This window comes from Aquarana catesbeiana, linkage group LG08, assembly GCF_042186555.1.
Source record: "Aquarana catesbeiana isolate 2022-GZ linkage group LG08, ASM4218655v1, whole genome shotgun sequence".
Classification (NCBI taxonomy): Eukaryota; Metazoa; Chordata; class Amphibia; order Anura; family Ranidae; genus Aquarana; species Aquarana catesbeiana.
Window position 1 is genome coordinate 309,012,064 of NC_133331.1, and position 23,494 is coordinate 309,035,557.

The following is a 23,494-nucleotide window of genomic DNA, read 5'->3' on the forward strand; positions in this document are numbered from 1 at the left end:
CATGAGAAATACCAGACCCGGGGCTTTTTGGGGACCCAGTCAGGGCTCCAGTCCCCCCTCCCGACTCCCCTGCTGGGGTCGCTGGGCAGGTGGGGCCCCCCAGGCAAGTGGGGCCCCCGGGCAACTGCCCAGCCTGCCCATGCGAAAAGACAGCCCTGGTCCTCATCTTGGTTAGTGAGTCTCCATGGGTGTGCATTCTTGACAATGTTATTTTCTGCTATACTGTTGATTTAGGGTGAAGATTTGATGAACATAAAAGTTGAGGGTGAAGTAGAAGAGACGTATGTGAGGGATGATCAACAATATACAGAGGAGGCTGGAATGATGAGGACATTCAAAGAGGAGGACACTCCTACAGAGATCAGCACAGGTGAGCCATAATATATTCTTTTGTTATCTCTGCTCTGTTACTGCACACTGATTGGTTCAGAGTAGGGAAGGAGATGAGGGATATCATAAGTTGATAATAGTTACCTCCTTGTACTGATTTCCATCTTGCACATTATATCTTCTTTTCTCTCCCCGTTCTCTGTGTTTTCTAATCCCTGTTCTCTGTGTTGCAGACACAATTTATTTATTCAGACATGATTTATGTATAGTGATGAGCTGTACCTGAGTCCAGTTCAGGACGGGTTGAACAAAGTTTATCGAAGTTCGGATCCTGAATCCAAGAGTCAATGGGAGTTTTATCTTGGAAATCAGCAATGGTCATTTTCTATGCTAATTGGCAACGGGTTGTCAAACTAATGAAGGGATGGGCACTGCCCTGGGAGACATGTACCAAATTAAAAAATGTAAAGTCTTGTTTGTTGGGGAGCAGTGATTGCAATAATGTGAAACATTAAAAATGCAAAATTCCCTTAAATAACGTCACTAAATCTTTATGGAGAGAAAAGCTATAGAAATGTTTTATTAATACAATGTATCTTAACTAATTACAAAGAGAGAAGATGATGTTTAATTTGCGGGTAAATGGCAGCTTACACTTACGCTTGTTCTCTTCATTTATACCAGAACCTAATCACATGACAAAAAGGGTGCCTCCTAAAAAATACAAACAAGACCCTTGTCTGAACATGCAACCGGAAAGGAAAGGAGGAATGAGCATGCGCCCCTCCATTCCACTCCTGAACAATACCAGGCCACATGCTCCCAAAATGAGGGGGGGGGGCACTTTGTGTGAGTGCCCCCCTGGCACAAAACCTCAACTCCATGTTGATAAGGATAAGTTCCTCTTCCCCACAAATCTGGCCTGCGTGTTGTGGGAGTCTGTAGGCAAAGGCTTATCAGAACCTGGAAGCTCCCTTTAAAAATATGGGGGCGCTCAGGGTACACCCTCCCCCCAGTGTTAATGACAAAGGGGTTCATAGTGACCTTACTGTTCTGTTCCAAATGCAGCTTTATGTATTGACAGACCTCCCTAGACCCAGTTGGTATGGACAGTATGGTCACCTGCTGACTTGGCACCGTCCACAGGCAGCTTAAATCCTCAATAAGACACAGAAGTTGAATCCAGCGCAACTTAAGCTAGCTGCATTTTCCAGTCTTTTTGAAGGGCAGGAAAACAATCAGTTTCCTAAGCCCTGTCTCTGAGCAGAACTAACAGTAACTGAGGGAACATGGAAGAAACAGGGAAGGTCTAGCCAGGACTGAACCAACTAGCACTAACAGCCTTGTTGGGATGAAAAGTAAGGAACATAGAAAACTGAAAAACATTACATTTTGCAACAGAAAATACTCCCCGCACCCTCCAGTACTGCTTATCACCAGAAGCCTAGGCCCATGGTCACTTGTTCTATGCTGAAAGGTCTTCAAGTTTGAACTTTGAACCTCTTAGTTATCAGAGATCACATCACCGTAAATGTAGAAGTGATCTGGGAGGAGGACCAAAAGGCCCTTTTTTTACTGAAGAGGGGAAGTCACAGCTGGTTGGGACATTGACAGAGTACATTTGCTCACAAAAATCTACCTGATCCAGATGGAATCTTCATTTAGGTGAACTCACTCTAGTGTATCTATTGATCATGTTTTTTTACTATTCCAGGACACACCATCGAGAAACCCTCAAAGGATCATCTCACTTTATATCTAAGCTGTAAAATGGAAGATGAGGACATCACAAGAGATTGTGCAGGAGAAAAGACAATGAGCTCAGTTACGGATGGAGGAATTCACAGTGTGGTTGGACCATCAAATTCCTCTGACTCTGAGCAACTTCATACTGTGAGGGTTGGTGCCGAAATTCAGGGGGAGGAGACATTTTCCTGTCCTGAATGTGGGGAAAGCTTTAACTCCAAATCAAGTCTTACTGTACATGAGAGATCTCATACGGGGGGGAGGCTTCATTCCTGTTCTGAATGCGGGAAATATTTTTTTAAAAAATCAGAACTCATCATACATTACAGAGCTCATACAGGCAAGAAGCCGTATTCCTGTACCAAGTGCAGGAAATGTTTTTCACAGCTATCCCACCTTTATATACATCAGAGGTCTCACATGAGGACAAAGCCTTTTTCTTGTCCTGAGTGTGGAAAATGCTTTTCAAGGAAATCAACCCTTGTCATACATAAAAGATCTCACACAGGGGAGAGGCCGTACTCCTGCCCTAAATGTGATAAAAGTTTTTCACGCAAGTCCAATCTTTACACACATCAGAGGATTCACACAGGAGAGAAGCCGTATTCCTGTCCTGAGTGTGGGAAATGTTTTTTACAGAAATCACACCTTGTTAGTCATCAAAGATCCCACACAGGAGAGAAACCGTATTCCTGTTCTGAGTGCGGGAAATGTTTTTCACATGTGTCCCATCTTTACAGACATCAGCAGTCTCACACAGGGGAAAGACCATTTTCCTGCCCTCAGTGTGGAAAATGTTTTTCACAGAAATCTGGCCTTGTTAGTCATCAAACATCTCACACAGGAGAGAAACCGTATTCCTGTTCTGAGTGTGGGAAATGTTATAGACGGAAATCAAACTTTGTTATACATCAAAGATCTCACACAATAGAGAGCTCGAAAACAAATTTTGTTGAACATCAAAGATATCACACGGGGGAGAATTTGTACTCCTGCCCTGAATGTGATAAATGTTTTACACATCAATCCAAACTTTACACGCATCAGATGATTCACACAGGCGAGAAGCCATATTCGTGCCCTGAGTGTGAGAAATGTTTTTCACGGGCTGCCCATCTTTACACACATCAGTTGATTCACACAGGAGAGAAGCCATATTCCTGCCCTGAGTGTGGGAAATGTTTTTCACGGGCAGCCCATCTTTACAGACATCAGATGTCTCACACGGGGGAGAAGCCGTATTGCTGTCCTGAGTGTGGGAAATGTTTTTTAGAGAAGTCTCATCTTTACACACATCAGAGGATTCACACAGGTGAGAAGCCGTATTCCTGCCCTGAGTGTGGGAAATGTTTCTCAAAGAAATCAGACCTTGTTAGACATCAAAGATCTCACACAGGTGAGAAGCCACATTCCTGTGCTGAGTGTGGGAAATGTTTTTCAAAGAAATCAAACCTTGTTGTACATCAAAGATGTCACACAGGAGAGAAGCCGTATTCCTGTCCTGAATGCGGGAAATGTTTCTCAGACAAATCAAGCCTTGTTAGGCATAAAAGATCTCACACAGGAGCGAAACTTTATTCCTGTCCTGAGTGTGAGAAATGTTTCTCCAAGGAACCGAACCTTGTTAGACATCAAAGATCTCACACAGGTAAGAAGCCACATTCCTGTCCTGAGTGTGGGAAATGTTTTTCAAAGAAATCAGCCCTTGTTATACATCAAAGATCTCACACAGGTGAGAAGCCGTATTCCTGTCCTGAGTGTGAGAAATGTTTCACAACGAAATCAGCCCTTGTTAGACATCAAAGGTCGCACACAGGTGAGAAGCCGTATTCCTGCCCTGAATGTGAGAAATGTTTCTCAAAGAAATCAACCCTTGTTAAACATCAAAGCTCTCACAGAGGTGGGAAGCCAAATTCATTCCCTGAGTGAGCAAAATGTTTTCACGGGTGTCCCATCTTCACACTCATCTGAGGTTTCACACAGGGAGAAGCCGTGGGCCTGTACTGAGTGCAGTAATAGTTTTTTAAAGAAATCAGATTTTGCTACGCATCAATGATCTTACAGAGATGAGAAGCCGTATTTTACAAATCATCCATTAAATTTCTGACGGTTGGCAACCCTGCCTGGTGCCCTGGAACTTGTAGCTGAAATGGGTTCAATCATTTACTTATGAGAGTGAATTTTTGTGATGTTAAATCACATGTAGACCTGAATCTAATCCCAATGCTCTCTGAGGTTAAGTCACGGCTGAAGACGTTGAGAAACCTGGCCTTCTCTCTAATTGGTGGTATAGATTTGTTCAAAATGAAGGTCCTTTTAAAGTTTTTATACTTGTTTCGAAATCCACCCACCTGGATCCCCAAATCCTTCTTTAAAGAGCTTATGCAAATTGTACTTTTCTTTCCTCTGGGGCCCCAAGTTCCACGCTACAAACTTGCCACACTTACTAGACCAACCTCACAGGGTGGCTTAGCCATATCAGATTTCTACAAATATTTTATTGTCACACAACTTGTTACTGCTCATTGGTGGCTAGAGCCGAACCTGAGCAATCCCTCTGTTATGTTAGAAGCGGCTATGCTAAATTCCCTGGAGGCATTAAAGCTCCCTATTCCCTGACCCCCCCCCCCCCTTTATGAAGGCCACTATTAATGCTTGGTCAATGAGACCTAAGTGGAAACAGCAGACTCCTCCTGCCCTTTCCCCTTTTACCATATTGTGAAATAACCCCACCCTGACTCATTTTTACATGCTTTCTGACCCCCCCACCAGCTGGGCCAAGTTGAAAACAAAAACTCTAGGACATATTATGAGTGAAGGGAAACTAATGACCTTTGCAGCCATTAGATCAAAATATAACTTACCACAGTTTAGATCTATGCAGATATTGCATCCCTTCCGTAATCAATTTCTTCATCAGGACTTATACCTAGCCTGCTCTCACACATCGACCACCTCCCAAAACCAGCCTCCTCACTTTACCAACACCTAATCTTCAATACTTTGTCGGATCTTTCTGGCCTTCAGAATAAATGGGATATACCGAATATTGATATTGAGGACTGGTCCAATGTCTAGGACACCCCGTTTAAACAACTAGTCTCTTTTTTTTTTGAACATGCCCCCTCATTTCACAGGTTTGGGCAGGGGTGGTGGATGTCATCAATGCAATTGCCTTCTCTGACCTTACCCTGGATCCAAAGCTGTGCCTGCTGGGCCTGGTGGAACACATGGCCCCTGCACTTGCTGAGAGAACACTCTTCGACCTACTACTCTATTATGCTGGAAAATTGATTAAGATGAATTGGAAAAAAGCTGCCCCTCCTGGTTATCTTTCGAAAACACTTAGTCAACCCCAATCTTCCACTTTATCGGGATACGTATGAAAATAGGAGAAGGAAAAAGAAATTTCATAATGCGTGGGCTCAATGGCTTGAAGATCCCTTCACAGCCCCATGATGCCCCCTCCTCCAGGTCAGAACCGTCACTCTTCTATCGCTACATACCCAATCCCCTTGCTGCCTTATTTATGAGAAGACGGCTCGAAGTCTGCCCTGGAACAATGTGGTCTGCTACGTGAACCAATTGTTTCCTTTTGTAAATGTCAACCCTCAATATGTTTTTCCCATTGCCCCCCTGCATGGGTAGCTGAACTTGGAGTATTTAAGTTTTCATTTCTATGTAGAAAAATTAATAAAACAGATTTATGTTTTGATAGCCATGCGGTGATTGGTCTTGTTGCAATTGGACTGATGTTCTGGTGTCGGAATTCCTATCCCCGATGCAGCCATCAGAGCCATTCATGGCCCATTTAACTCTACTCACTTTGGAACACAGAATCACCCGGGGTTAATTGGCCAAGGGATAAAGTCCAGACCACATCCATATCTCAATAAATCAAGAAGCATGAGATGGGGGCGAATAACATGGAGCAAGTTCGAAACCCAGTGAATTGCAACTTTCTGACATGCTTTTGCCACAGGCTAAATCTCAGAAAAGTTTATTTCAGTTTTGATCCTTTTCTTATTTTCCCAGCTAATCGGTGTATGTCTTTTTTTGTAGTTCTTTTTTTTGTATATATTTTATGCACTGCCCACTTTCAAGATATTAAATTATAAAATTAATAAGTGGCTTCTGTGTGCTAAGCTAGGATTAGGGATGAGCTTGATGTTCGGGTCGACCATAAGTTCGACTCGACTATCGGTGTTCACCCGTTCACAGAACAGCGAACATTATGGGGCATTCGCAGCAAATTTGAGCGCCATGGAACGCCCCATAATGCACTGCGAGATCATAGTGCATTGCTGTATGATGATTAGCCAAAGCATGCACCTGACCTGCAAGTTTTGGCCAATCACAGCGCCCTCTGCTAAGAGAGACATAATTGGCCAAAGGCAGGGTGCCTTTGGCCAATCATGGCTCAGGGGGACTAAGTCCACGCCCCACACTATATAAGGCAGCTTACACGGCGGCCCTGTGTTGTGTTGTTGGCGTGGACAGAGAGATAGCTTGAGTTAGATTAAGCAGGCAGGTTATTCAGTTAGTGGCAGTGTATTTGATATATATATATATATATATATATATATATATATATATATATATATATATATATATATACATATACACAGTCAGTCTAGTATGTGTGTGTGTGTATATATATATATATATATATATATATATATATATATATATATATATATACTCTGCATTTAGTATAGACTATAAATTCAGTGTTTACTCTATATTCAGTCAGTGCAGGCAGTGTATATATATATATATATATATATATATATATATATATATATATATATATATATATATACATATACTCTGCATCCAGTGTAACCTATATCTACAGTGCATTCAATGGTGTACTGTATCAGGCAGTGTAATATATATATATATATATATATATATATATACATACACAGTCTTGTGTGTGTATATATATATATATACTCTGCATTCAGTGTAGCCTATATTTACAGTGCATTCTGTGGTGTGTGGTGTACTATTTCTAATACACTTCAGGTGGTGTACACAGTATCTAATACAGTGTGTACAGTGTCTACTACACTTCTGGTGGTGTACACAGTACACAATACAGTGCAGCCATAGTATAGTTTCTACTACTTTTGCTGGTGGTGTACACAGTAATACAGTGTGTACAGTTTCTACTACACTTCTGGTGGTGTACACAGTACACAATACAGTGCAGTCATAGTACAGTTGCTAATACAGTGCAGGCAGTGTACACAGTATCTAATACAGTGTAGTGTGGTGTTGTAAAACAAAATATACATCATGTCCGGAAGGCCACCAAGGAAAGGCAGATGCTCACAGGCCACTAAAAGAGGGCAAGCAGCCTCTGTGTCTACAGTTAACAGTGCTGGTCGTGGACATGGTGCATCCTCTGCAGGTGGCCGTGGGGCACGCTTGTCTTTTTTTTTCTGCTGCTGGCTGTGTTATTGAGCCACAACATGCAGAAGAGTTGGTGGAGTGGATAACAAAGCCGTCCTCATCCTCTGTCACCCAGGCTCAGAGTTGTTTGCCTTCCAACGCAGCTGCCAAAGCGGCCTATTCCACTGGCTCCTTGTCCACAGTCACTCCTTCCGTAGCCCCACCATCATGCATGGAGGAGTCCCCAAAATTATTTGACCACCGTGTCGGGTACATCCTGCTGGAGGATGCGCAGTGATTTGAAGGCTCCGATGTTGGTTCCCAGGTTGAGGAAGGGAGTAACGTGAGCCTAGAGAGAGGGGATGCCCAAGAAGGACAAGAAACTGGCAGTCATGTTCCCCCAGCTGCAGCAAACTGCCAAGATTGCTCCAGTGACGAGGAGGGAGGGGGATGATGAGGTCACTGACTGTACTTGGGTGCCTGAGAGAAGAGAGGAGGAGGCACAACTCCAAGGCAGGATGTCCTCTAGGGGTCAGCTTAAGGGCAGCCACCCATTCCATCATATTGCAGAGCTCCGCAAGTGCAAGGCGCTGCTGATTACCCGCTGACTTTTAAAAGTTCCTTGGTGTGGGCCTTTTTTGACACGTGTGCAGCAGATCGCACCGTTGCTGTTTGGAAACTATGTCTGAAGCGGATCAAGCATGGCCAGAACAGCAGCCGCTTGGGCACCACATGCTTGACCAGACATATGACGACCTGCCATGCAGTCCATTGGCAACAGCACTTGAAAGACCCACTTCAAAGAAAAAGGTGGACTTCTCCTTGCTCCTCATCTGGGATCTCCAACCCTACTATGCCTCCAGTCCTCTCAAAAACCTGCACTGAGAGGAATGAAGGTATAGCAATAGGTATCCCAAGTACTTGCAGCCAATCTGCTAGCAGTACACCACCATAAAAGAAATTCGGTTCCACATGCTCAGTGTCTAAATGCTAGCTTGGCTAAATTGCTAGCACTGCAACTGCTGCCTTTTCAGCTGGTAGACTCTGCCCCCTTTTGTGAATTTGTGGAATGTGCTGTACCTCAGTGGCAGGTTCCAAAATGCCATTTCTTTTCACGGAAGGCCATTCTGGCTTTACCGGCATATGGAAGGCAATGTTTTGGCCTCGTTGGACAGGGCGGTCAGTAGTAAGGTTCATATTACCGCTGACTCGTGGCCCAGCAGGCATGGGCAGGGACGTTACCTTTCCTTCATGGCACACTGGGTAACTCTGCTGGCAGCTGGGAAGGTTACAGGACAGGGTTCAGTATTGTTGGAGCTTGTTCTGCCACCACGCCTCCAAAATGCTAGTGGTGATTCTGCCACAGCTCTCTCCTCCACCCCCTCCTCCTCTTCCTCTATGGCCTCTTCTGCAGATTCCTCTGAACCAGCAGTGCTCCATAAGCGTTCAAGGGGCTACGCAAGCAGTCAGGCAAAAAGATGTCATGCGGTGCTTGAGTTGGTCTGCTTAGGGAACAGGAGCCACACTTGGGCAGAGATTCTGTCAGCTCTGCAGGGGCAGGCTCAGAGGTGGTTGACGCCATGCCAGCTTCAGCCAGGAATGGTTGTATGCGACAATGGCACCAACCTTCTCTCCACCCTCCGACAGAACAGCGGGAGGAAGAGGAGGACTTCCTTACCGCTCAAGGCCCCCTTTACTCCTGCGGGCCTGCCAAACACACAGGAAGAAGAAGAGGAGGATTGGGTCAACATGGATGTAGAGGATAACACTCAGCAGCAGTCTTCAAGGGATGGTTTTCAGTCCCCAGAAGCCCAAGGAGTTGTACGTGGCTGGGAGGAGGTAGTTATGGATCATGTGATCCTTAGTGACCCAGAGGACTCAGAATCGAATGCCTCTGCAAACTTACATGGCCTCCCTGATTCTGCAAACCCTGCGAAAGAACCCTAGGATTCGTGGTATTAAGGAGAGGGATCATTACTGGCTGCAACTCTTCTTGATCCACGTTACAAGGGTAAGGTTGCAGAACTCATCCTGCCTTCGCAGAGGGAGCAGAGGATGAAATCTTCAGGAGGCCTTGAAGAAAAGTTAGTGCAATGCATTTCCAGACCCTGGGAGGTTACAATTTCCTGGTGCTGGACAACATGTTGCTGAGGCTTCATTCAGTCAGAGGAAGAGCGGTGGAGAAGGTGGCCAGCTGACCGATGCCTTTAAACAACTTTTCAGTCCTCCGCACCAAGGTCTGATCGGTTCAAGCAACCATCGCCAGCATCTGCAATACATGGTGCAGGAACATCTAGGTGCAATAGCAGACTTGGAGACCTTTCCAACAGAGCATCCACTGGGTTACTGGGTCTTGAGGAGGGACCACTGGCCAGAACTTGCTCAATATGCATTTAAGCTAATGGCCTGTCCTGCATGCTTTCTGAATGCACATTCAGTGCTGCTGTAGGGTTTGTAACGGATCATAGAGTGCGCTTGTCCACAGACTGCGTTGATAGGCTCACATTCATAAAAATGAATCAGTCTTGGATCAGCAGCTATCAAGCACCTGATGCTGATGTAACTGATTTAATTTTCTATGGATGTGGGATCCCTTAAAGACTACCTATGCCTACTATCCTATTCCTCCTCAGCCTTGATGATGATAGATTACAACAATATTTTTGGTTTGGGGCACCACCACCACCACCCAAGGCCCAAATTTTCTGCCCCTGTTTAACAGGGGCATGTAATTACAATTTTTTATATAATATTTTAACGCAGGGCCCATTCCTGCCCCCAACAAGAGTATCTGTAAGGGGTTACAGTGTTGTAGCACCACCACCCAAGGCCCAATTTTTCTGCCCCTGCTTAACACAGGCATGTAATTACAATTTTTTATATAATATTTTAATGCAGGGTCCGTTCCTGCACCCAACAAGAGTAACTGTGAGGGCCAGTGGCGGCTGGTGCTCAAAATTTTTGGGGGGGCGCAAACAAACTGAAACATTTGGAAAAAAAACCCCATCAATTGCAGCCTCACTGTGCACATCAAAACGCAGTTCTCTAAATGGCTGACTTCAGACTGCGCATGCACAGTTCAGAATAAGAGACTTTTTTTTTCCCCAAAGTGTTTTACTGACAGCCATTTATGAGTTGTGGTTGGCCAGGCTCGCAAGGGAGCCAGAAGTACTTGCTGCTTGCTTCCCTGCAGAAATCGCAGGTAGTGCGGGTAGCAGGGCCAGAATTGGTGATGACAGGCCAGGCTACTGCTGAGCAAGATGGGTACTCTTAGGCTCCGTTCACACTGCAGCGATGCGGGAACCCTGCGAATCCAGTACGGGTTCCTGCATCGCATACAACTCGCAGGCAGTTTACACTGCCCTTTGCGAACTGCTGGGGGTGTCAATACAATGTTAATGACACCTCCAGTAAAGTTTGCATATCGCAGTGCGAACTGTGAATTTGGACAGGAATCGGATCACATGGGTGTGAACACCCATGTGATCCGATTCTGGTGCGGATCAAAAAATGGGTCCTGTGTGAGTTTGGTCTGAATGCGATTTCAGCCATACTATCTGTATGGCTGAATTTGCATCACACAGACATCACATGAGATTTGCACAGCAGTGCGGTGCGAATCACATGTGATTTCTGACATTGCAGCAATGTGAACCGACCCTAAATGTGCCCTCTCTTCTACTGTGGTGTTTGAGGGAGCTCAGGGAGATTCACAGCAACCAGGCATGCAGAGAAAGCAGGGACGGAGGTGTGCAGTCTGTGAGGCTGAAAAGGAGCCATTGCAGTGACCTCTGTTATCAAGCCTAAGTAGAGGAGGGGGAGAGCATGGGGGAGGATCAGAGAGGCACTGTGCAGTGCTTAACATTGGAGAGATCCGCTCTTCATACTTCCTGTTATCTCTTTCCCATTGCGCCCGGGACAGAGACAACAGGAAGTGACATCAAACCTCAGATGTCAATCAAACCGCCCGGCCATAGTAATAGTGCCGGGCGGAAGCTACTCAGCGCTACAGAAAGCACCCCAAGGCGGGATAAACGGCCGCAAATGAAGCGCCGCGTCTGCAATCTCGTGATTGCATTGACGTGGCGCTTGCCATAGTGCACTGTGTCTGGCGCTCGAACACAGTGCACTATGTTAAAGGACTTTTTTTTTTTTTTTCTTAAAGGGGCAGTTTTAAAAATTTTTTTTTTTTTTTTTGTGACTACACAGAAGGGGGGACGGGCCGCCACTGGTGAGGGCTTAGTGTTGAGGCACCACCACCACCACCCAAGGCCCAATTTTTCTGCCCCTGTTTAACAGGGGCATGTAATTACAATTCTTGATATAATATTTCAACGCAGGGCTCGTTCCTGCGCTTATGCCGCATACACACGATCACACATTCCGACAACAAAATCCATGGGATTTTTTCCGACGGATGTTGGCTCAAACTTGTCTTGCATACACATGGTTGACCAAAGTTGTCGGAATTTCCGAACGTCAAGAACACGGTGATGTACAACACGTACAACGAGCCGAGAAAAATGAAGTTCAATAGCCAGTGCTGCTCTTCTACGTGATTCCGAGCATGCGTGGCACTTTGTGCGTCGGAATTGTCTACACACGATTGGAATTTACGAGAACGGATTTTGTAATTGGAAAATTTGAGAATCAGATCTCAAATTTTGTGAGATGGAAATTGTCCGATGGAGCCTACACACGGTCGGAATTTCCAACAACAAGCTCAGATCACACATTTGACGTCGGAAAAGTCCGACCGTGTGTACGCGGCATTACAGTGTTGTGGCACCACCACCCAAGGCTCAATTTTTCTGCTCCTGTTTAACAGGGGCATGTCATTACAAATCTTGATATAATATTTCACAGCAGGGCCCGTTTCCTGCGCCCAACAAGAGTAACTTTGAGGGCTTACAGTGTTGTGGCCCCACCACCAAAGGCCAAAATTACAATTCTTGGTATAATCTTTCAACACAGGTCCTGTTCCTGCGCCCAACAAGAGTATCTTTGAGGGGTTACAGTGTTGTGGCACCACCACCCAAAGACCAATTTTTCTGCCCCTGTTTAACAGGGGCATGTAATTACAATTTTTGATATAATATTTCAACGAAGGGCCTGTTCCTGCACCCAACAAGAGTAACTGTGAGGGCTTACAGTGCTGTGGCACCACCACCCAAGGCCCAATTTTTCTGCCCCTGTTTAACAGCATTTTTTTTGCACATGATTGGATGATATAAATCAGCAGAGCTTCCCCTTGTTTCAATCTTCCCCTCAGATCTACAGCAACTGCACTTCCAAGTGCACTTGTAGTGCAAAGTGGATTTGCCTTTAGTAAATCAATCCCTATATTATCAAAAGTATTGGGACACCTGCCTTTACACGCACATAAACTTTAATGACATCCCAGTCTTAGTCTGTAGGGATCAATATTGAGTTGGCCCATCCTTTGCAGCTATAAAAGCTTTAACTTTTCTGGGAAGGCTGTCCACAAGGTTTAGGAGTGTGTCTATGGGAATGTTTGATCACTCTTCCAGAAGTGCATTTTTGAGGTCAGGCACTGATGTGGACAAGAAGGCCTGGCTCACAGTCTCCGCTCTTATTCAGCCCAAAAGGTGTTCTATTGGGTTGAGGACAGGACTCTGTGCAGGCCAGTCAAGTTCCTCCACCCCAAACTCACTCATTCATGTTTTTATGGACCTTGCTTTGTGCACTGGTGCGCAGTCATGTTGGATCAGGAAGGGGCCATCCCCAAACTGTTCCCACAAGGTTGGGAGCATGAAATTATCCCAAATGTCTTGGTATGCTGATGCCTATAGGGTCCCCATTACTGGAATTAAGGGGCCAAGCCCAACCCCTGAAAAACAACCCCACACCATAATCCCCCCTCCACCAAATGATTTGGAACAGTGCACAAAGCAAGGCCCATAAAGACACAGATGAGCGAGTTTGGGGTGGAGGAACTTGACTGGCCTGCACAGAGTCCTGACCTCAACCTGATAGAACACCTTTGGGATGAATTGGAGCGAAGACTGAGAGCCAGGCCTTCTATCCAACATGGGTGCCTGACTTCACAAATGTGCTTCTGGAAGAATGGTCAAACAGTCCCATAAACACACTCCTAAACCTTGTGGACAGCCTTCCCAGTCCCAGCGCTTAGCTGTCCTACTCCCGTGGCTACTGATCTCAGCACCACCTCTTCAGGCACTGCCAGCCCACCTGGCCACAGCCTCCCCCTCCACTAGCCCTCCTGGCCAAGACTCCACAGTCCTCCCAGACTCTACATCCATTCCAGACTGCTTCCACCCAGTCCTTCCAGGTATGTCCTCTGACTGTACACTCACCAGCCCTCCAGGCTGCCTTTCTTCCTGGAGATTTGCCTGGCAGTGTTCTCCTGCTGTCCTTAACCTTTCTCCCATGCCTCCTGGTCAGGATCCTTCCATGTGTCATGAGAAGGGACCCTTCCGCACCCAATCCCAGGCCCGAGGTCCACCCCCCCAGAATAGGGGGCACCGACAGCCTAACACTCCATCTCCATCTTCCACTTGAACTCCACTGCCCCAGCTTGGCTGACCCTGAGTATTTGAGAGGGCCTGCCCCCTGCCAACCCATCTGTTGAGGATTGCTCATGTTCTTTATGAATACTCCAGGCAGCTCCACTCCCCTCCCATTCTTCAGGAAGTTTCTAGTTGGTTTGAGAAGTAGGGGGGAGGTCTCAGTGATGCTGCCTGTGAGTCACCCAGCTCTCCCTGAATCTTTGCCCAACCCAGAAGCCTGAACAATTTTAATTACACTAAACAAAAATCTATTTACACTTTTAGCACACTAGAGGGTGCTACACGTAGACAGTGCCCAAGCACTTTAGTGAGGCTACTGTAGAACTTGGGAACACCTCAGCAGTGATACAAATGATTTCAGCCCCTGTTGCTCCCTTGACACAATACTCATCTACTTGGCATAAAACTTGAAACCTTTCTGAAGTCAGTCGGGTACACTCTTCTGGGGAAGTCTCAGGGTCATAGGGTTTCCTTGATAGGGCAGCCACCCCTCAATGTCCTGTGGCATCCAGCTTGGCTGTGGTGAGTATGTAGGTGAGTGGATTATTATCGGTCTTGACCTTAAAGTCTGCACCATACAGATAGTCATTCAACTTGTCTACTACTGCCCACTTCATGGCAAGGAATTCCAGCTTGTGTATGGGATAGGTCTTTTCAGTGGGAGAAAGGATCTGTTTCACATAGGTGTCTTCCATGCTCCTGGAACAACACGCCACCGAACCAATCATGGCTGGCATCAACATGTAACTCATAAGGTCAAGTTGGATCAGCATAGGCCAGAAGGCATAGGTCAATCTCCTGTTTAGCTGGCAAAAGGCATGTTTACACTGATTGGCCCGCTCATCCTGTATTGAATCCCAAGGCTTCCTGAGCCCTTTGGCTTGATTGTCCAGGGCTAAGCAATTCTAGTTAATTTTCTGCCTGTCCATTTTCATCCGATCCTATCCGATCTAATCTGCCAGACGGATGGAAAATAGGACCACCATCTGTCTTTTTTTTAGCGGGCAGGATCAGATTGGATATCGGTGGGTGTCAGCGGACATGTCTCAGCTGAAATCCGCCACTCCAAAGAGGAGACTGGAAAGTCTGATCAGGTCCACCTGAAAAACTGACAGGCGGAACTGATCGGACAGTCCGTGTGAAAGGGGCCTTAGGGGCCGTTTGTTTCATCAGGTTAGTCATGTTGTTTCAACAACAAAAAAAGCAGATCAGTTTACATCAGTATTTTATTAGTTTCTCAGCAGTTAAAAAAAATTACTTAAAAAAAAATAAAAAATCATCTTTTCATGCCTGAGATACGGAAGTGATGTCAGAGGTCGCTCTGGTCCTGCAAGGGCATAGAGCAGAATGGGGGTCATCTTGCCCTCACTCTACTTCCTGTCTATCCATCAGATAGAATCGCTTCCGGGTCTACCGACGGTACTGTAAACCCGGAAACGTCTGGAAAGCGGCGGAGGGGGGTCATCTCTCCAGTCACCTCTAAAAGTGATCCCGTGGATAATCTGCCACTGGGATCACTTTAAGCAGATGCCAAATTGCATGATGTATATATACTGTGGGCGGTCGGCAAGTGGTTAATACTATTGTCACTGGAGAAGAGACGCTTAAGAGGGATATGATTACAATATACAAATCTTTAAATGGGAACTCTATCATTGGGAGGAAACTACTTAACCATTTGCCGACCATATATATATATACGATGCGGCTATATACGATGCGGCTTGCAAGTGTTTTACTGGGATTATGGCTAAAGATATCAGCTATAACCCCGGTACTTATAGAGACTAGAACCTAAAAAAGTGGACTTTAAAGGCACACAAGTAGACCATCTAAAAGTAATTAGATTTGTTTGATTTGTAGGAAGTTAATTAAAAAAGGGAAAAATTATTACATATAGATACATATAAAATTCATGAAATTGATATTGTATACCCCACACACGAACTCTGACACCACTTAGTAAATTAGAAAAATACAATAATACATCCAGGAGGGCGGTAATTAAAATTCCTATAGTAGTATCCAAATTGGGATGAAAATAAAGAGTGCTGTGGGTCAGGATGTGGATCCGGGCACAAAATATTCACTTATTCGCTCGACATGTTACGCTTCTTCAGGAGCATAAAAATCTATTGAGTGTATACAGAAAAACAACAAATGAATATACAATGTATTGACATAGTATATGAAACCTTAATAATAAGCAGAAGATACAAAATGCTCTGATTGGGTCAGTTGACCGCAAGCAACCTCCACAAAATGGGTTGACCACCTGGAGGCAAAAAGCAAAGCCCCTCAGTTGGGATGCATATGTGTAAAAGGATATAATAAATGCAGTAAATAGAGGTTTGTTACTATAAAGCAGAGGCTAACACCTATAATAAAAAGTAAATAGTATAATGTCAGGCGGGTGACTTACTCGATAAAAAAAAAATGAAAAAGAAAAAAATAGGAATAAAGGAATGTAGATAGGAGGATACAGTATATAGGGATGTTACCTCAAAAGATTTTATTTTTTTTATCGAGTAAGTATATATATAAGTACATATATAGTAGAAAACACTATTGAGCAATCCATCTACACCATCTTTATATTACTCTCTTTTCGTAACCTATTGGTTTCTCCTGTTTCCCAATGAGTCCGATGCTATCTATGTTTACATGTTTGAATCCGAAATTTATTTCAATAACCCCGGTAATGTTTTTTTCAGCCGACGGCTGGCTTTATCATGAAACTGGTCTGAGCGGCTCATGAGTCGCTGGAATGCTTTCTGTATTGACGGGAGGGGACACAATCCTCCCTTGCCTCCCTCGCTGGTGTTTCTCAGACTTACCGTTCACCCGAAAAAGATCCAATGGTGCGGCCGGATGCTCCCATAGGTGATCAAAAAGTAGATAGGGCCTGGTATGGATTGGAGGGACCCCCATGCTGTTTTTTTTTTTTTTTTTTACATTTATGTATTGCCAGCAATTTAAATGTAATTTTTCTCTTTATATATGTCAGTTTTGCTGCAGCAGGTTCTATACATGGTACAGATGCGCCACTTTACAGGCAGACTAAGGAGACCCCCCTCCCGGCATTATATTTAAAGGAATTTTTCGTTTTTATTGTTTCACTTTAAGCATCATTAAAAATCACTGCTCCTGTAAAAACGATCTGTTTTAAAAAGAAAATGTTTGCGTTGATGCATTATCCGAGCCCCCATGCCCTTTTTATGACCAATAACTTGCATATAAGCCTTCAAAATTGTTTTTGATTTGTTCAAGTTCTGGTCCCATATACTTTAATAGAGTTCACGGTTCGGGTTGTGCGAACTTTTTACACGTTCGGCAGATCAGGTGTGAACTGAACTAGGGGTGTTCGGCCCAATTCTACCAGAGAGTGTTCCAGCAGTCATCACCTCACTGCCACTCTGTACAGTAGCCTGGATCCTGCGGGATGAGGACATAATAGGATAGTAGCCAAAATCCAGAGACTGCCCTGCAGCATTCAGGAAACCTGGCAACAATGACATGAACTTTCAAAGGGCTGCAGTTCCTCTGAGTGACACAAGGTGGTGAACTAACTTATACTGTGATAGGAAGTATCTATGGAATACAGACAGGAAGTGATGTCAGGTAAAGACAGGAAGTGATGTCCCATGCAGACAGGAAGTCCCGGGTGAGAGGTGAGGCGGCACAAAGTAGAGAGGAGACGTTGCTGGAACTGCAGCAGGAGGTAATAAGGTCTTATGTTCTATTTACACCCAGTAACCCCCCGTCATGTCCGTCCTCTTCCTCCATAGTCACTGTGACGTCTTTTATCTCCAGCAAATGATGATACACATATATATACATAGCTCCCAACTGTCCCTGATTTGGAGCAATGTCCCTCTGTCCCTCATTCCTCCTCATTTGTCCCTCATTTTGGTCTGATCTATAAAGTTGTATATAAAATGCACTATTTATCTTTCAAACAGTGTTTCCCAGTGCTAAACCTTTCATCCAATTTCTAAATTGCTGCATTTGTAGATACCAAAACCCAATATAAAGGAATAGTAGTGGTAAAAAGCACTTGTGGGTTTAACCAATCATTTTTTTAAATACAATTTTTTTTTAAGGGGGTGTGGCAGGGGGTGTGTCCGATGCTTCCATACTTTTGCTAATAGGTGTCCCTCATTCCCATTTCAGAAAGTTGGAAGATATGCATATATAGTGTGGAAACCTACATTAACCCCTTCAGGGTCAGAACATGTCCACACTTGGAAGTGCAGTCGCTGTAGATCTGAGGGGGACATGCAAGAAGAATAAAAAAACGCATCTTTGCTTGTACATGATTGGATGATATAAATCAGGGGAGCTTCCCCTCATATCGATCTTCCCCTCATATCGATCTTCCCCTCATATCGATCTTCCCCTCATATCGATCTTCCCCTCATATCGAGCTTTCCCTCATTTCGAGCTTTCCCTCATTTTGATCGTCCCCTCATTTTGATCGTCCCCTCATATCGATCTTCCCCTCAGATCTACAGTGACTGCACTTGTAGTGCAAAGTGGATTTGCCTTTTAGTAAATCAACCCGTATATTACCTAAAGTATGGGGACGCCTGCCTTTACACGCACATGAACTTTTAATGACTTCTTAGTCTGTAAGGTTCAATATTGAGTTGGCCCACCCTTTGCAGCTATAACAGCTTTAACTCTTCTGGGAAGGCTGTCCACAAGGTTTAGGAGTGTGTCTATGGGAATGTTTGATCATTCTTCCAGAAGAGCATTTATGAGGTCAGGCACTGATGTGGACAAGAAGGCCTGGCTTACAGTCTCCGCTCTAATTCAACCCAAAGGTGTTCTATTGGGTTGAGGGCAGGACTGTGCAGGCCAGTCAGGTTCCCCCATCCCAAACTCGCTCATCCACGGCACGTGCAGAGCCTGCCAGGAAGTCGGCACTGCGGATCGATAATCACAAGCAGTGAGATATTGTCCCGATGCACGGCTGCAGAGATCGGAAATGTCTCACTGCCTGTGATTAGTAATGTGCAGTGCCAAATTTCTGGCGGGCTTTGCACGTGCCGTTTGCGAACATGCCTGAGCTCATCCTTAGTCAAGACCAATAATAATCCACTCACCTACATACTCACCACAGCCAAGCTGGATGCCACAGGACATTAATGGGTGGCTGTCCTATCAAGGAATTACCTATGACCCTGAGACTTCCCCCAGAAGAGTGGACCCGACTGACTTCAGAAGGGTTTCAAGTTTTATATCAAGTAGATGAGTAGTGTGTCAAGGGAGCAACAGGTGCTAAAATCATTTGTATCACTGCTGAGGTGTTCCCAAGTTCTACAGTAGCCTCACTCAAGTGCTTGGGAACTGTCTACATGTAGCAACCTCTAGTGTGCTAAAAGTGTAAATAGATTTTTGTTTAGTGTAGTTAAAATTGTTCAGACTTTCTGGGTTGGGCAGAGATTCAGGGAGACCTGGGTGACTCACAGGCAGCATCACTGAGACCACCCCCCTACTTTTCGTTCGAAATTACTAGAAACTTCCTGAAGAATGGGAGGGGAAGTAAAGTGGAGCTGCCTGGAGTATGCATGAGGAAATGAGGAACATGACCAATCCCCAACAGATGGGTTGGCAGGGGGCAGGCCCTCTCGAATACTCAGGGTCAGCCCAGCTTGGGCAGTGGAGTTCAAGTGGAAGATGGAGTGTTAGGCTGTCGGTGGCCCTTGTAGGTGCTCCCTATTCTGGGGGGGACAGGGGACCTCGGGCCTGGGATTGGGTTCGGAAGGGTCCCTTCTCTTGGAAGGATCCTGAACAGGAGGCACGGGAGAAAGGTTAAGGACACAACCCCCCCCCCCTTCTATCACTGGTGTTTCTCAGACTTACCGTTCGCCCAAAAAAAAAGATCCAATGGTGCGGCCGGATGCTCCCATAGGTGATCAAAGAGTAGATAGGATCTGGTATGGATTGGGGGGGACCCCCATGCCATTTTGTTTTTTTTTACATTTTTGTATTGCCAGCAATTTAAATGTCATTCTTCTCTTTATATATGTCAGTTTTGCTGCAGCAGGTTCTATACATGGTACAGATGTGCCACTTTACAGGCAGACCAAGGAGACCCCCCTCCCGGCACTATATTTAAAGGAATTTTTCATTTTTATTGTTTCACTTTAAGCATCATTAAAATCACTGCTCCTGTAAAAACGATCTGTGTAAAAAAAAAAATGTTTGCGTTAAAACATGTCCCCAGTGGCAATACCCGGGCCCCCATGCCCTTTTTATGGCCAATAACTTGCATATAAACCTTCAAAATGGGGACTTTTGATTTGTTCAAGTTCTGGTCCCATATACTTTTAATAGAGTTCACTGTTCGGCTCCAAACTTTTTACATGTTCGGGAGTTCATTTGCGAACCGAACTAGGGGTGTTCGGCCCAATTCTACCAGAGAGTGTTCCAGCAGTCATCACCTCACTGCCACTCTGTACAGTAGCCTGGATCCTGCGGGATGAGGACATAATAGGATAGTAGCCAAAATCCAGAGACTGTCCTGCAGCATTCAGGAAACCTGGTAACAATGACATGAACTTTCAAAGGGCTGCAGTTCCTCTAAGTGCCACAAGGTGGTGAACTAACTTATATTGTGATAGGAAGTATCTATGGAATACAGACAGGAAGTGATGTCAGGTAAAGACAGGAAGTGATGTCCCATGCAGACAGGAAATTCCGGGTGAGAGGTGAGGCGGGATGAAGTAGAGACGTTGCTGGAACTGCAGCAGGAGGTAATAAGGTCTTATATTCTATTTATACCCAGTAATCCCCCCGTCATGTCCGTCCTCTTCCTCCATAGTCACTGTGACGTAATTTATCTCCAGACAATGATGATACACAAATACATAGCTCCCAACTGTCTCTGATTTCGAGGGACTGTCCCTGATTTGGAGCAATGTCCCTCTGTCCCTCTTTCCTCCTCATTTGTCCCTCATTTTGGTCTGATCTATATAGATGTATATAAAATGCATTACTTATCTTTCAAAAAGTGTTTCCCAGCGCTAAACCTTTCATCCAATTTTTAAATTGCTGCATTTGTAGATACCAAAAGCCAATATAAAAGAATAGTAGTGGTAAAAAGCACTTGTGGGTTTAACCAATAATTTTTTTAAATACAATTCTTCTTTAAGGGGGGTGTGGCAGGGGGTGTGTCCTATGCCTACATACTTTTGCTAATAGGTGTCCCTCATTCCCATTTCAGAAAGTTGGAAGATATGCATATATAGTGTGGAAACCTACATTAACCCCTTCAGGGTCAGAACATTTCCCCACTTACAGGGCCGGAACATTCTCTTCATTTTGGGTGACCACATTTCCAAACTGCCATTTAGGGACACCGGCCCTTCTTTGTGCCAACGGAGTGGTGGGGTTGTGCAAGGGGGAATGTAGTCTCGGGGTTGACGGGGAATTCGTGGGTGGGCGATTTTTCGGACTAATGGCTGGTGTTGGCACTTTTACCACTTAACCCCATTAACGACCAGGCCATTTTTTGCAATGCCCGCACTGCGTCGCTTTAACTGACATTCAACGCTGTACCAAACAAAATTGACGTCCTTTTTTTCCCACAAATAGAGCTTTCTTTTGGTGGTATTTGACCACCTGCTGCGGTTTTTATTTTTTGCGCTATAAACAAAAAAAAAAAGAGCGACAATTTTTAAACAAAAACTATTTTTTAATTTTTGCTATAATAAATATTTAAACATAAAATAGAAAAAAAAAAAAATTTCTTCATCAGTTTAGGCCAATATGTATTCTTCTACATATTTTTGATTAAAAAAAATCACAATAAGCGTATATTGATTGGTTTGCGCAAAAGTTATATCATCTACAAAATAGGGGATATATTTATGGCGTTTTTATTATAATTTTTTTTTTATTTAGTAGTAATGGCGGTGATCAGCCATTTTGTAGCAGGACTGCGACATTGCGGCGGACAGAGCGGACACTTTTGACACTATTTTTGGGACCAGTAACATTTATACAGCGATCAGAGCTAAAAATAGCCACTGATCACTGTATAAATGACACTGGCAGGGAAGGGGTTAAGGGGGGCGATCAATGGGTTAGTTCCCTAATGAGGTGTTTCTAACTGGGGGGGTGTACTGACATGGAGCAGAGAGCGATCGCTGTTCCTGATCACTAGGAACAGCAGATCTCTCTCTACTTCCCTGACAGAACAGGGGTCTGTCTGTTTACATTGACAGATCCTGGTTCTGGCTCTCTGTGGCACTATCGCGGGTCGCCCGCGCGGACATCGCGGCCCACGCACATCGGCTCCAGCGTTGCGCGGCCCCCTAGCGCTCTTAAAGCAGCCGACGTACAGCTGCGGCGATTCGCACAGCCGTGCCAACCTGCCACAGTATCACTGCGACAGCTGTTCGGCAAGCAGTTAAAGGAGTGATGGCGAACCTTGGCACCCCAGATGTTTTGGAACTACATTTCCCATGATGCTCATCTACACTGCAGAGTACATGAGCATCATGGGAAATGTAGTTCCAAAACACCTGGAGTGCCAAGGTTCGCCATCACTGGGTTAAAGTAACGCAGTGCTGTATCGCTAAAAAAAATGGCCTGGTCCTGGAGGAGGGGAAATCTTTTCGAGCTCAAGTGGATAACAAGGATTGTCTCTATAATGGACTGTCTATAACATGGGTGTCAAACTCAATTTCATCATGGGCCACATCAGCAGTATGGTTGCCCTCAAAGGGCCGGTTGCATATGAGGTGCGCTATATACAAAGTGCATGGTTGTTGATTGCGCTGCATACACAGTGCAGAGTTCAGGGGTGTGCTGAGTTCAGCGTGTGCAACCCTAACCACCCCCCAAGGCTTCCTCGCATCTCTTTCCTACCTGGCAGCTCTAGTACCTCCCAGTGTAGGCGGCTCTGCCTCACCTTGCAGGGAGATTGCTCTCTCCCTCAGACTCTGGAGATCTGTCCCTGCTGTGAGCACGTAAAGAGATTGGTTAGATATGGGAGCCGCTGAGAGCAAAGCTGTCCCTGATGTAGCAGGGGGCTAGATAAAGATATATTCCTGCAATCAGAAGACACTCTGTAACATTGCTACAGTGAAGCTGCTTCCCTCTAGTGGCAGCAAAGACTGTGTCATCATATTCTGCTAGCAGACTGGATACAGAAAGCAAAGCATGCAGGGAATTGTAGTTCCAGGGCTCGGGTCTCACATTGGGATTTCACTGGTATGGACTACAACTTCCAGACTGCAGAAGGGAGAAGAACAGACTTCCGGGAGAGACTATAAGAGGAATGGATTGAGGCCTAGATCTCTCTGGACGCCGCTTGCTTCTGCCAGCTGGAGGTCTGTGTGACGGTGAGCTGCTGTTAAGTTGCGACCTACACAGCGAGGAACCGGACAGCCATAAACAGAGGGATCTTTGTGGACAGCATCGCTTCTTCAGTGGACCGGAGGGTGTTCCAGGTC

At 45.1% G+C, this 23,494-nt stretch overlaps 1 protein-coding gene across 6 annotated transcripts in view; it reads left to right on the top strand.

Annotated features, from left to right (window-relative positions):
* The window catches only part of LOC141105049 (uncharacterized), a 167,620-nt gene that overhangs the window by 117,312 nt on the left and 26,814 nt on the right, over positions 1-23,494 (top strand). For 5 of the 6 annotated variants that reach the window (XM_073594869.1, XM_073594867.1, XM_073594866.1 and 2 more), the window contains 2 exons: positions 235-370; positions 2,045-5,791. In XM_073594869.1, the coding sequence (XP_073450970.1) occupies positions 235-370; positions 2,045-4,005 (2,097 nt within the window). In that variant the 3' untranslated portion in view covers positions 4,006-5,791. Of the gene's footprint in view, positions 1-234; positions 371-2,044; positions 5,792-23,494 lie in introns of those variants that run through there. The other variant, XM_073594870.1, reaches the window with a different exon arrangement.